The following is a 12406-nucleotide window of genomic DNA, read 5'->3' on the forward strand; positions in this document are numbered from 1 at the left end:
GCTGAGGAATCGTGATGAATCATGGATATCTGACTTCCCACCCCCATCCCCATCCCCAGCTACTGTGTATGACCCTGGCCTTTACGTGGGTCCAGGATGACAACCCAGGAGAATACCCAATCCCCATTGAGCCTCAGACTGTGGGCTTTTTGGCAGGAGGTCATGCACAAGAGTGAGCAGTGAAAAGAGAGACCTGACTGGGAAGAGTCTACAAAATCCTGCGCCCCTCACCTGCCCCCCAGAAAAAGTCCAGAAAGGAAGTTCAGGAAGGAAGCCAAGTCATTTTTATTTCTTGAGTTTGGGTGAGGGATGAGGGGCAGGGCCATACTATTTAACTGGAAACGAATTAAGGGCCTTTTCAGTGCAAAATAGGCTGTTGGTCAGGGAGGTGTGAGATTAGGCTAGTTAATATTTTCAGTGCTGAAATGGGGAAGGGCACTGTGAGGTCAAACTGGGGGCACTCTGGAGCATCTCAGGAGTCAGTACTGTGCCAGGCTCCAGAGCCCTAAAGAATCAGTGCCATTACTATGTGTATATGAGAGGCAGCCCAGATTCTCTTAGAGTTTCCACTATGTATGGATAGTCCACTGCTAGGGATGCTGTGTGTGTGTGTCTAAGGTCAGGGCCATGTTTCCATGTGCCAGGCTCAGTTCCCTATCAACAGTGTGCTTTATTTCCTGTGTGGGAGTCTGGTTTGTTTCTTTTGTGTCAAGTAAGCCACTTGTGTATATGTGTGTGTTTGTGTGTGCTTTGGGATTAGTCCATGCTTTGGGGTGTAGTCTCCTTTGTCAGTGGATCTACCTCTCTTGTGTGTCTGGGTGGGTCCCTGCCTGTAGGAATGGGTGTGTCCCGTCTCAGCCTCCACTCTCCCCCTACCCCTCAGCCAGGCCCTAGCGTGCTGATGGTGGTGTAGCTCAGTCTGGACAGTGAAGCAATGGAAGGGGTGGGAGGGTCCTCGTCTGGAAGGGGCCGGGGGCGAGCTCGTGGAGGCCTGGGGCAGCAGCGGGCACACGTCTCAAGGCAGGCCTGGCGGAAGCGACGGTGCATGAAGCAGTAGACCAGGGGGTTGACGCAGGCTGAGGCGTAGCTCAGCAAGTGGATGAAAGAGATTGGCGCTCCTGAAAGTGCGCGGTGTGCACCAGAGCTGTCGAAGGCACGCCACGTGTTGGCACTATACAGTGGCAACCAACACAGGAAAAAAAGCACGACGATCACCAGCAGCATCCGCACCACGCGCTTCTTGGCCAACAGCTTGGCCTGGTAGGGCCGGGGGCCACCTCCGGGCCCAGGAGTGGGCGCGGTCAGCGCGGACAGCTCCAGGGTCTGACGCGAGCGCGGAAGCTGCACGTAGCAGCCGTCGCCGTCCTCGCCAGCCAGCCCGCCCTCCGGCCGGCAACTCCCATTGGGGGGGGCAGGACCTGAGCACAGAGCCGGGGGTCAGAGCCGGCTGCGTCCTCTCCGCCCCCAGCCCCCCCCCCCCCCCCCCCCCCCCCGCTCCTTTCTGGTCCACCCACTCGGCCCCGCCCCTTCCCAAGGCTGGATCTCACCCACCTGGTCCCGCCCCACCCCGCAGCCCTCCTTGGCTTCGGACTCGGCTTTCGCTGTCGCTGTCCTCGTCGAAGCGAAGCCCTAAGTAGAGCTCGCGGGAGATGAGCCCGTAGGCCACAGCCATAACCACGCCTGGGACGAAGAACAAAAGCAGGAGCAGCAGTACCGACCTGGAGACAGAGCAGATCACACCTATGATCACAGATGGAGGAAGAGCCAGGGCTTGTTTCTAGCGCTGGGGACCAGGCCCCTGAGGAGGAAGTGGTTTTTTGGCGTGCGGCTGGGAAGGGCTGGAGAACTGGGGAGCAGCCCCACATGGGAATTCCAGGGTGGTGGGTGCGGAAAGGGAATTGGAGGAAGATTCTGGGGAATGGGAGTAAACCCCTGATGGAGATGGAGAAAGGAATTCCCAGGAATAGGTAATGGGCACCCTCACCAGGTTTGGCGGACACGCGCACTGGGCCAACGATGCACGCACTGCAGCGCCCGGGCCCCTCCTGCGGGCTGTACGGCGGTGTACACCGGGTAGGGCACCATGAGCAGTCCAGAGAGCATCCAAGTGGCGATGATCACACGAGCCGCATGGGAACGCGTCTGCCACACGCGTGCTTGTAGCGGCCGGCAGATGGCGCTGTATCGCTCCAGGGCGATGGCCACAAGGCTTAGTGTGGACACACTCACAGACACCCCTAAACAAGGGAAGAGGAAGGGGTCACCTAGGAAACTTGTATTACACACTCAACCAGTGTGATTTTCTCAGGCCCCACTGGGAAAGATCCCCATGTACGCCAAGGACTTTAGGATAGGAGGCGGGGGAGGGGGGGAGGGGGGGTGTCTCACCTACCCATGAGGTAGGAAACTGCCTTACAGACGACTGTGCCAAAGATGAACGTTCCCATGAGATTGGGCAGGAGGGTGAAGGGCATGCAAGCCACAGCCAGCAGGAGGTCGCTGACTGCCAGTGAGAGCAGGAAGGCGTTGGTGACAGTCCTCAGCCGGCGACTCAGTCCCAGGACCACGATGATGAGCACATTTCCTCCAACACTCATCAGAAAGATCACTGCATAAAGGGTGACCCTAATGGCCAGCTCCAATTCTGGGTAGGAAAAGGAAGAGGTGGCAGCAGGGAGTCCCACTCAGCCAGACCCTCCAAGCCCACTCATTCCCCACCTCTACTACCCAGCCAGATCCCTCTGCATCCCAGGAGCACCTCCTCCCACGCAGTGGATGGTGAACTTGACTCCTTCAGGCTGCTAACCCATTGAGGCTTAGGGAAATTGGCTTGCCTCCTCCTCTTCTTGAGAAAGTCTGTCTCTTTTCAAGCTTTGTTCCTAATTCTTGTTTCTCTTTACAGCTAAACTTCTTGAAAGGGCTATTTACATCTTCTCATTCACCCCTCAGTCCATGACAGTCCAGTGCCCTATCTATCTCCTCCATCACCATTTGGACATTTCTCCCCAAGATCATGAAGCTTTAACTGCCAAATCCAAAGTTCTCTTCTCAGACTGTTCTACTTGTTCCCCCTGTAGCATTTGACACTGTTGACCACCCCATTACCTTTTGAAACACAGGTGAGGTCATGTCCTACTTGTCTAAAACAACAACAACAACAACAACCCCTTTACCTGCTCTGTTCTGTCTGCAACCCTCTGCATGTTTTCCATATTCTCTGCCAACTGTCCTCTTCCACCTCCCTCCTCCTCTTGCAATGCACCCACTTAAGCCACTGGATGACTCAGTTTCTTGAAGGCTTCAAGCACGCTCAAGCCTTCCCCCCTTGCTAACATTGATTTCTCAGCCTGGAATGTTCTTTCACCAGCCCCACTAATACCCTCCCCCCATCACAAACTTGTTTCCTGTATCTGGTAAATTCTTAATCACCACTGCCCTCCAAGATTCAGATAACTGCCCCCCCTTTTGTAAGGCTTTTCTAGACACCTCATTTGGAGCTAATCTCCTCTTCCTCTGACCCATGCATGTTCCTTACATATCTATTAGAATGCTTTTTCTTTTCTGCCTTGTATTTTAATTATCTCCAAACATTCATTCTCACTCAACAAACATTTACAGAGGACTCCCTTTGTGCTAGGCGCTGGGGACAAAGAGATGAACATGACAAATTCTCTGCCATGTGAAAGCTCACAGCGTAGAGGGAAACTTGGATATATAAACAGATAATTGCCACACAGTGTGATAAGGAGTGAAGTTGAGGATTATACAAAGTGCTGTAGGAGCTCACAGGAGGAACACTAGTGTTGCTGGGCGAGACAGAGGGCTGACCCCATTCATTTGTGTCATTGTCTATTGGGGGATGGATTCGTCTTTGGGTCTCTATATCACAGCCAGGCAGATCAAAGGAAAATTGAATTGAATTAAACTGGTCTCAGTCACCCAAACCATGGCCTCAGCATGAGGAAGACCAGAGCTTGAAGGGAGAGAGGGCAAGGACAGAGCCTTCAAGGTTGTGGGGGACGGAAGGGCCCAGAGGGGCAACCCCCTTCTGCAGTCCCATACATTGACTTTTGCCTTAGGCTCTGAATTTAACTGTTTTCATAACAATAACCAATTTATTTGAAATGGGTGTAGGCATCTAGTGAATGCTATTTACAAGAGATTCCTGAACAGAACCCAGCAGAGACATTACTTGCTCAGATCACACAGCCAAGTAAGGTGCTGCTGAATCAGAATGGCAGCCCAGTCTCCAGATCTCTAAAATGCTTTGCCTCCTACTACTTCCTCACCCCTCTGTCATTCATCATGCTGCCTCCTTCTCCCAATCAAATCTCCATCTCAGTGCCTCCTTCTGCCTCTCTGTACTCCAGGGTGGCATTGCTCACTGTATTATGTTTAGCCCTCTATCTCCTCCACTGGACTGTGAGCTTCTTGAAGACAGGGGCAAAGCCCATCTTGTTCTTCAGCTTATCCCTAGCATTTAGCATAATGCCCTGCCCATAAAACATGTGCCCATGTTCACACATGCTGGCTAATGAATTTTGAATGAATCTCTGTCACTTTCCACACAAATGCACCTGCTTTGTCCTTCCCCATTCTTGCTTCCCCTCTGTGCCTCTAAAGCTCCAGCATGCCCCCTTCTCTCTGCCTGCCTCTGTTTCTCTGGAGACACATGTCTCCCTCTCTGCAAGGAAGGCTTATGTGTAGCAAATTTGATGTGTGTGTGTGTGTGTGTGTGTGTGTGTGTGTAAATAAAGAACATCTAGGAGGGAGAGCTCTGTCAGAGAGGTCCTTGGACCCAGAAAAAGAGCTGGTAGTCTATCCTGCACATTTTGTGTCTCCTCTCCCCCCACCCTTTCCTTAATCTCTCTAGTTCTATCAATTTTTCTCAGATCCTCCTCTGCATGTCTCTTTTCAACTAGTTCTTTTTTCAAAAAAGTTTTATTTATTTATATGAGAGAGAGAGAGAGAATGGGGGAGGAGCAGAAGGAGAAGGAAAGAAAATCTCAAGCAGCCTGAGTAGGAAACCTGATGTGGGGCTTGATCCCAAGACCCTGAGATCATGACCTGAGCTGAAATCAAGAGCCGGCCCCGTAACCAACTGAGCAACCCAGGCACCCCTTTAACTAGTTTTGGAATCAATAACCACAATTCAAGTTGGTATAGCACTCTGAGTATGGAAAGCACATTTCTCATTCATTCATCCAACAGATGTATCCCATGTATATTCCTGAAGTTGGTGGAGCAAAGATGAAACTATGCCCACTTTTATGAAGTTCTCAATCTGCATGGGGACTCCAGAAAACTAGAGTCTCAGTAAAATTGCCCATCACTTTTTTGTTTTGCTGGGCATTCCCTTATTTCCAGCCACCACTATCTTTCCTAGTCTTTACTGTTGAACAGTTAGGAGATGTGAAAAAAAAATCTTAGAGCTAGAAGTCTGGGGAGAGGGAGGGAAAGATGAAAAGGTAGATCACAGGGTTTTTAGGGCAGTGAAACTGTTCTGTATGGTACTAAGGTAGATAGATGTTATTATATATTTGTTAAAACCCATAGAATATATAACAAAAAGAATGAACCCTAATGTAAACTATGGAATTTCACTAATAATATATCAATACTGGGTTATCAATTGTAACAAATGTATTGTATTAATATAAGATATTAAAAATAGGGGAATGAGTGTGTGTGTGAGAGAGAGAGAGAGAACTTCCTGTGCTTTCCATTCATTTTTTTCTGTAAATCTGAAACTACTGTAAAAGTAATCTATTAGTGGGTGCCTGGGTGACTCGGTCTGTTAAGCATCTGACTCTTGATTTCAGTTCAGGTCTTGATCTCAGGGTCATGAATTCAAGTCCTGTGGCTCCATGCTAGACATGGAACCTACTTAAGTAAGTAAGTAAATAAATACATAAATAAATAAATATCTATTCGTTTTCTCAAAAGTCACAAAAAAGCAACTGGAATGAAGATTTGTGTGTGTGTTTCTGTCTACGTGTATGCATCCGTGTGCATTTGTATGGTGCAACGGGAGTGATCACAGTGGCTTCAACAACTAGGAACTTTTTTTTTTTTTAAATTTATGATAGTCACAGAGAGAGAGAGAGAGAGAGAGAGAGAGAGAGAGAGAGAGAGGCAGAGATACAGGCAGAGGGAGAAGCAGGCTCCATGCACTGGGAGTCCGACGTGGGATTCGATCCCGGGTCTCCAGGATCACGCCCTGGGCCAAAGGCAGGAGCTAAACCACTGCACCACCCAGGGATCCCCAACAACTAAGAACTTAATGTAGGGGTAGAAGAATGGGAGAGGCATTTTTTGAATATGAGTGCCTTGATTACCTGTGGGCATCATCCTGCTGAGCCAGGGAATTCAAAAGACTTTGGCAGTTCATTTCTGCTTCTGGGGTCTAGAGGATCTGCATTTGTTCTGTCCAGATGATGACAGAGAAGTATGAGCACAAAAACCCAGATAATGTGCCATAAAACAAAAATCAGTACTTTATAAGAAATAACACTGAAGCTGCTGATTCCTCAAATCCTACCTTCCACAGGTATACTGGATCCGGTCACTCATGAACACAGATGTCAAGGTAATGCTGTGGTGAGCGTGGATAGCATCCAACTGATTATGGGTAATAGCTGGGAAAATGGGGATATCTGAATGTTAATGGGCACTACCTGAGGGAGCAGGAATAGTATAGAAGGATGTATAGGCAATATCAGAGTGAAAATTGGATAAAACTAGTTTTTGAGATAATATCTGGGTGGGTGAGAGTAATGCTTATTTTTCTGGACAAGGTCTGAGGTGGGTAACAGCTATGTGTCTGTAGGCAATGCCTGATTGAGTGTGGGTTACATGTAGATTTAGATAATATCTGAGCAAGTGCTGTAACATTTGTTCCAATTTTAGTATAGGTGCTGCTGAAGTGAGCAAGAGCAATTGTAACATCTGAGTGAGCAAAGGTAATATCTGTAGATATGTTTGTGGATAACATCTCATTTTGTAGATAACAGCTTTCAGGAAACATGGATTACATTCAGAGGTCTGAATGTAATTGGGGGAATATCTAAGTGATGATGGTAGTAGCTGAGAAAGCAGAAGTAATATCCAAGTATGTGTGGGCTATGTTTAAGTGGGTATGGACGTGAGATGTTAACATGTTAAGGTGTTAAGTGAGATACTAATATGACTGAGTAAAATAACTGAGTACCTGAGCGAACACAGGTAATATTTGAGTCTTTGTGGAATATCTGAACATATGAGGGTAACATCTATGATTTTATGAGTAATATCTGGAAAAGGTTGCTTAAGTGAGCACGGGCAATATCTATGTGTGGATAATAAAATGAAAGCAAGTGTGTTTGATGGATGACTGACATCTAAATGTCTGTGGGCAATGTTAAAGTAACTGTGGGTGACAGCTGCTGTTCTGTGGATAGCATCCAAGTGAACATTAGCACTCAGGTCTGTGTGGATAACATAAGACTAATGTGGGTAACATCCACATTTCTACTGGTAACACTGGAGTGAGCCTGGCTAACATGCATCTGTGGGGGTAATATCCGAGTGAGTGGCTAAGGGTCTTCGTGGGTAACTGCCTGGGTAACATACAGTTCTGTGTAGACGACAACATCCAGATGAGGAAGGGCAATTCTTGCACCTGTGCTCTGAATCACTTCATGTTCTGCTTTCTCAGGGTCCCCTGCTCTGATGACTATCCCTGCTCTCTGCTACACCTTCAGCCTCTCTCTCTCGGCCCATTCTTCATCAACATTTTAAAAAGACTCGTGCCTTTACTGTGTACACACACACACACACACACACACAAAGACAATTCCCTTACTACACACAACATTCCTCAACTCCGTGCTATTTCTAGACACTATCCTATTTCTTCCAGAAGTCTTGTCTACATACCTGGTTCACTTCTCATAAGCCCCTTCCCCACTGTCCCAAACCTCAACCTACTATAAGTCAGGCCTTAACACCCATTACTCCTCCTTGTTAGGACTTCCTCCTTACTGGATCTGAAGGATGCTGTTCTGTCCGTATTGACTTACGTCAGCAGCATTTGACATCATGTATCCCACCCTGCTTGAACTCTTTTCCTTGCCTTCTTATCTCTTTGATGGCTTCGTCATGAACTCTCCTTCCTTTGCCTTTTCATCAATCTCCTGGGCAGCCCGGGTGGCTCAGCGGTTTAGTGCCACCTTTGGCCCAGGGTCTGATCCTGGAGACCTGGGATCAAGTCCCACGTCAGACTCCCTGCATGGAGCCTGCTTCTCCCTCTGCCTGTGTCTCTGCCTCTCTCTCTCTCTCTCTCTCTCTGTGTGTGTGTCTCTCATGAATAAATAAATAAAATCTTGAAAAAAAATAAATATCAATTTCCTTTGGGGTTCTGCCCCAGGACCTCTTTTCTTTTTATCCTATATAATCTTTGTATGATTTTATCTATTCCCGTGGCTTCCATTAACTCCTGTAGGCAAAGACATTTTAAATCTGTATTTTCAGCTGATACCTCTCCCCTAAGATCCTGACCAGATTCATCAGTTCACTGGTTAACCACACCTGGGCATCTCACCAGCATTTAAACTCAGTGGGTTCCAAGCTGAATTTATAATCTTCTCCTTCAAACTTGTTTCTGTTCCTTTGTTTTCTTCATGATATAGCACCAACATTAATCTATTTGTCCAAGCCAGAGACCTAGATGTCATCCCCTGACCTCTTCCTCCCTCTCCATTTCCAATGAATCACCAAATTCTGTTGATTCCTTCCAGAAGTGCTTCTCAAATCCACCCACTTCTCTCCATCCCCACTGTGAATACCTTAGTCTAAGCCCCCATCATCTTTCACCAGAGTAATATAATAGCCTTCTAAAGTGTCCCCCCAGCCCCCACTTTCATTTTTTAAGAAGATTTTTATTAATTTATTCATGAGAGACAGAGAAAGAGAGGCAGAGACACAGGCAGAGAGAGGCAGGCTCCATGCAGGGAGTCCGATACAGGATTCGATCCTAGGACTCCAGGATCACGCCCTGGGTTGAAGGCAGGCGATTAACCACTGAGCCACCCAGGCGTCCCAAGCCCCCACCTTTCCTATCTTGTACTCCAGTCCATCCTCTACACTATAGAACTAATCCTGGCTGTACTGTGGAGCCTTTCAGTAGTTGCCATTACCCTCATAATAAAAAATCCACACTCCTGGGGTACCTTGGCAACTCAGTGGGTTAAGTATCTGCTTTCAGTTCAGGTCATGATCCCAGGGTCTTGGGATTGAGCCCCAGGTTGGTAGCACTGGCTCCCTGCTCAGAGGGGAGTCTGCTTCTCCCTCTCCCTTTGCTCCTCCCCCTGGCTCGTGCTCATTCTCTCAAATAAATAAATAAAATCTTTAAAAAAAAATCCCCACTCCTTAGCCTGGTCTATGAGGCTCTTCATAAACCCTCTAGGCTGGTCTTCATCCCGAGTGCTCATTTTCCCTCTCTTATACTGTATGTTTCAGGCACTCAGAAACTGACACAGCGAACGAAAGTGCCATAGATTTAAACTTTGGGCACTTAATCATATTGTTCCTCGGCTTAGAATGCTGGTTTTTTATTTATTTTATTTTATTTTATTTTATTTTGTGCCATTCCTGCCCCTTCACTTGTTTGGGTTTCCTTCATCTTTTTAATTTTTACTCAGTTACTTCTCAGGAGGCTGACTTCAAGACCGAGCTCCCAGGTTCACCTCGTCTATGAAGTTCTTGGTTTCCATCTCCTTTGGATGCCCACAATTCAGACCCTCTCCTGGGACTTCTCACGTTGTTATTTTCTCACTGGTTTGTCTCCCTTTGCACTTGACTGTGGACAGAAGAGGGTCTAGACTGGGTCTGTTTCATCCCTATGTCCCCAGCACTTGCTCAACTACAACAGCAGGTGTTCAGGAGACATTTAAGGAAAGAAAAGGTTTAGGAAGGGAAAACATATATTGTGAGCTGGGTTATCAAGAAAATGCGGCTGTTGGCCCGTGGGAGGAGTGAAAGTCATTTTGGGGACTGAGTAAGTGGAACCACTGGGGGTGGGGAAGAGATGGTGGCACAATGGATAGGAGATGAAGGGCCAAGCCAGGCTGTAAGAAGATGAGACCTAAGGAGAGGCAGGTTGGAGAGGGGCCTTGGAAGGGCCTGGGAGACAGAAGAGAGAGGGGACAGAGTCTTGATTAGAATTCCACCTTGGGAGGCTGGAGGATTTGAGGAGTGAAATGGAGACAGGCAGCTCTAGGGAGCAGCCCCCCATGTCCAGCCTAACTCAGGTTTGAGGCTCTCTTCTGGTGAGGCTGGGGGTTGGGGTGGGGGACACAGGAGATTATAACTCTGACTTCCCATTTAAGCCTTCCAGAGTGCTCCCTCCCTCCTCCAACCCTCTTCTTTCCCCAGTCTTGCCTTCTTTTCTTTTCTTTCCTTCCCCATTGTGGCTCTGTGAACTGGATTTAAAAGGAAGAGAGACCTGGAGGGAAGAGGAGGTCCTTGCCCCCTGACCGTCTGTGCCTAGAAGGGGGCTCTGTGTTGGGTGCGGCCGGGAGCCCCGGGTGTGAGGGGGCTCCCATCAGGTGGTGTGAAGCTGTGATGGAGTTTTTAATGAGCTGGGGAGGGCACGGGCGGGGGGGGGGGGGCAGAAGTGTCGGGGGGGCTGTTTGGGGACCGAGGGAGTACTGAGGGGATGGTGTAGGCGTCCGGGGAGGCAGTGGGGGCCTCTACCGGTGTGGGGTGCAGCGAGAAGGAGCTGGCGGAGGGGGTTTAGGGGGGCACCCACCTCGTGTCCCGGCTCCGCGGAGGCGAGGCGGCTCGCAGCTGAGATTGCCCGCACCGCTGCTGTTGAGGAGGGCGCCCCCCGCGCGGCACAGGGAAGCCCCCGGCCCGGCTCCGGACCCCTGCGCGCTCCGGTTCAGCTTTAGCAGCTCCATGGCCCCGGCCCAGCCACCGCCTCCCTCCGCTCGGCCGGGCGGGCTCCCGCTGCGGCTCCACCTGCTCGCGCCGCGGCTCGGGCGGAGGCTCCCGCCCCGCCTGGTCCCCGCCCCCAGCCCTGGCCCCTGCCCCGCCGCTCCTCCTCTGCGCGCCCCGCCTAGGCTCGCCTCCCCGCCGGGCTCGGCCGCCGCGGTCCCGCCAGGTGACTCCCCGCCCCCCTCCCACGCTCGGGACTCGCGCTCCCCGCCCCCCGATGGCCTTCAGGCTCGCCCCCTCCCCGGGCTCCCCGGTTTTCTCCTAGAGATTTCCTTCCCGCCCACTCCCCTTCGCCACCGTCCCTCGGTGGAATTCTTGGGAGTGTGCGTGTGTGTGCGTGTGTGTGCGTGCGTGTGTGTGTGCGCGTGTGTGTGCGAGTGTATGGGCGAGGGTAGCGGTGGGGGTTACGGGTGGATGGAGGGGTGGCGGAGAGGGAGGTGCGGGGGGGGGAGAGGGTAAGAGGAGTTAGGGCGCGGCTGCCGTGGGATCCGGCATTTCCCCCTGGTGGGTCAGGGGACGTGGAGGTGGCACTTAACACGGTGGCATCAGCCGCGGGTTACTGTCCTGTGCCGCAGTGGCCCCAGTGACCGTGACACTATCGCTCTCATAGTTCCCTGAATCTCTTCGCAAGGGGCTGGGGCGGCCCCTGCATCTGCCCCTGCATCTGCCCCCACACCCTCCGCCTCCTATCTTGGGGCGCAACACCCAGGCTCCCAAGGAACCCTCCGCCCCGGGGCAAGGACGCCGGCGGGGCGGGGTGTGTGCGGGGGTGTTGGCGGGCAGCACTTGTCCTCGGGCAATCTTGGCTCGCAAAAAGGCTGCGCGGAGGAAGAGTCTGACTTGGGGGTCAGGGCCGCCTGGGTAGCAGTGAGAACAGCTTAGAATGAACGGGGGAGGGGGGGCGCTGATGGTGGGGCTTGGTTCCAATCCCGGCCCAGCCCTGGGCACAAGAGGAAAGGGGGCGGCTGGCTCTCATGGTCTCCAGGCAGCGCCCACCCTCGCCCACCCTCACCGACACACTGGCCCTCCCTGTTTGCTCCCAGTGCAGGTGGAGCAGCCATGGGGGGGGAGGGTCAGGTTCCCAGGAGAGGGGACCGGAAAGGGGCCAGATCCCTGGGATGCAGCGGGAGCAAAGCTTAAGGGGACAAGCACAGGCCTGAGGTGGTGGGCTCAGTTCCTCTGGCAGGACCTGCCTCCACTGTATTTCAGCCGTGCTGGCCCTCCATTCTTCATTCCAAGGAAACTCCAATATGACCTTGAAATTCCACTCATGGGCTCCCAGCAGTATCTGTTGGAGGTGGGGGCACCGGTCAAAGAGCAGATTAGACTGTGGATGAGGTCTGAGTTTCTGGGGAATTCAGAGAGCCCTATCCAGTCTATATTTTGGAGAGGACCTGTTCCAGCTAGCACAGAGTTTATAAGGAGGATT

At 50.9% G+C, this 12406-nt stretch overlaps 1 protein-coding gene across 3 annotated transcripts; it reads right to left on the reverse strand.

Moving 5' to 3' along the window:
• Nucleotides 1–261: 261 nt before the first annotated feature.
• CCKBR (cholecystokinin B receptor) lies at nucleotides 262–11044 on the reverse strand. Of its 3 annotated transcripts, none has more exons than XM_077866716.1 (6): nucleotides 10790–10929; nucleotides 6339–6426; nucleotides 2393–2644; nucleotides 1985–2237; nucleotides 1552–1718; nucleotides 262–1418 (listed from the first exon to the last, which is right to left on the reverse strand). In XM_077866716.1, exons 2-6 carry the CDS (start codon nucleotides 6349–6351, stop codon nucleotides 880–882), a joined length of 1224 nt encoding a protein of 407 aa, XP_077722842.1. In that variant the 5' UTR covers nucleotides 6352–6426; nucleotides 10790–10929; the 3' UTR covers nucleotides 262–879. The 3 variants fall into 3 exon arrangements, with proteins under 3 accessions (XP_077722842.1, XP_077722843.1, XP_077722841.1); XM_077866717.1 differs by lacking the exon at nucleotides 10790–10929 and adding an exon at nucleotides 9726–9743; XM_077866715.1 differs by lacking the exon at nucleotides 6339–6426 and having other exon boundaries at nucleotides 10790–11044.
• Nucleotides 11045–12406: the final 1362 nt, after the last annotated feature.

This window comes from Canis aureus, chromosome 23 (genome assembly GCF_053574225.1).
Source record: "Canis aureus isolate CA01 chromosome 23, VMU_Caureus_v.1.0, whole genome shotgun sequence".
NCBI lineage: Eukaryota > Metazoa > Chordata > Mammalia > Carnivora > Canidae > Canis > Canis aureus.

Bases quoted from the DNA above. Each gene is read 5' to 3' on its own strand.
- CCKBR (XM_077866715.1), bottom strand. From the start codon at position 10,940: ATGGAGCTGCTAAAGCTGAACCGGAGCGCGCAGGGGTCCGGAGCCGGG. The intron at 2,645-10,789 runs GTGGGTGCCCCC...TTTCCTACCCAG, and splicing joins CCGCGGAGCCGGGACACGAG to AATTGGAGCTGGCCATTAGG. The intron at 2,238-2,392 runs GTAGGTGAGACA...TCCCTTGTTTAG, and splicing joins GGCAGTTTCCTACCTCATGG to GGGTGTCTGTGAGTGTGTCC.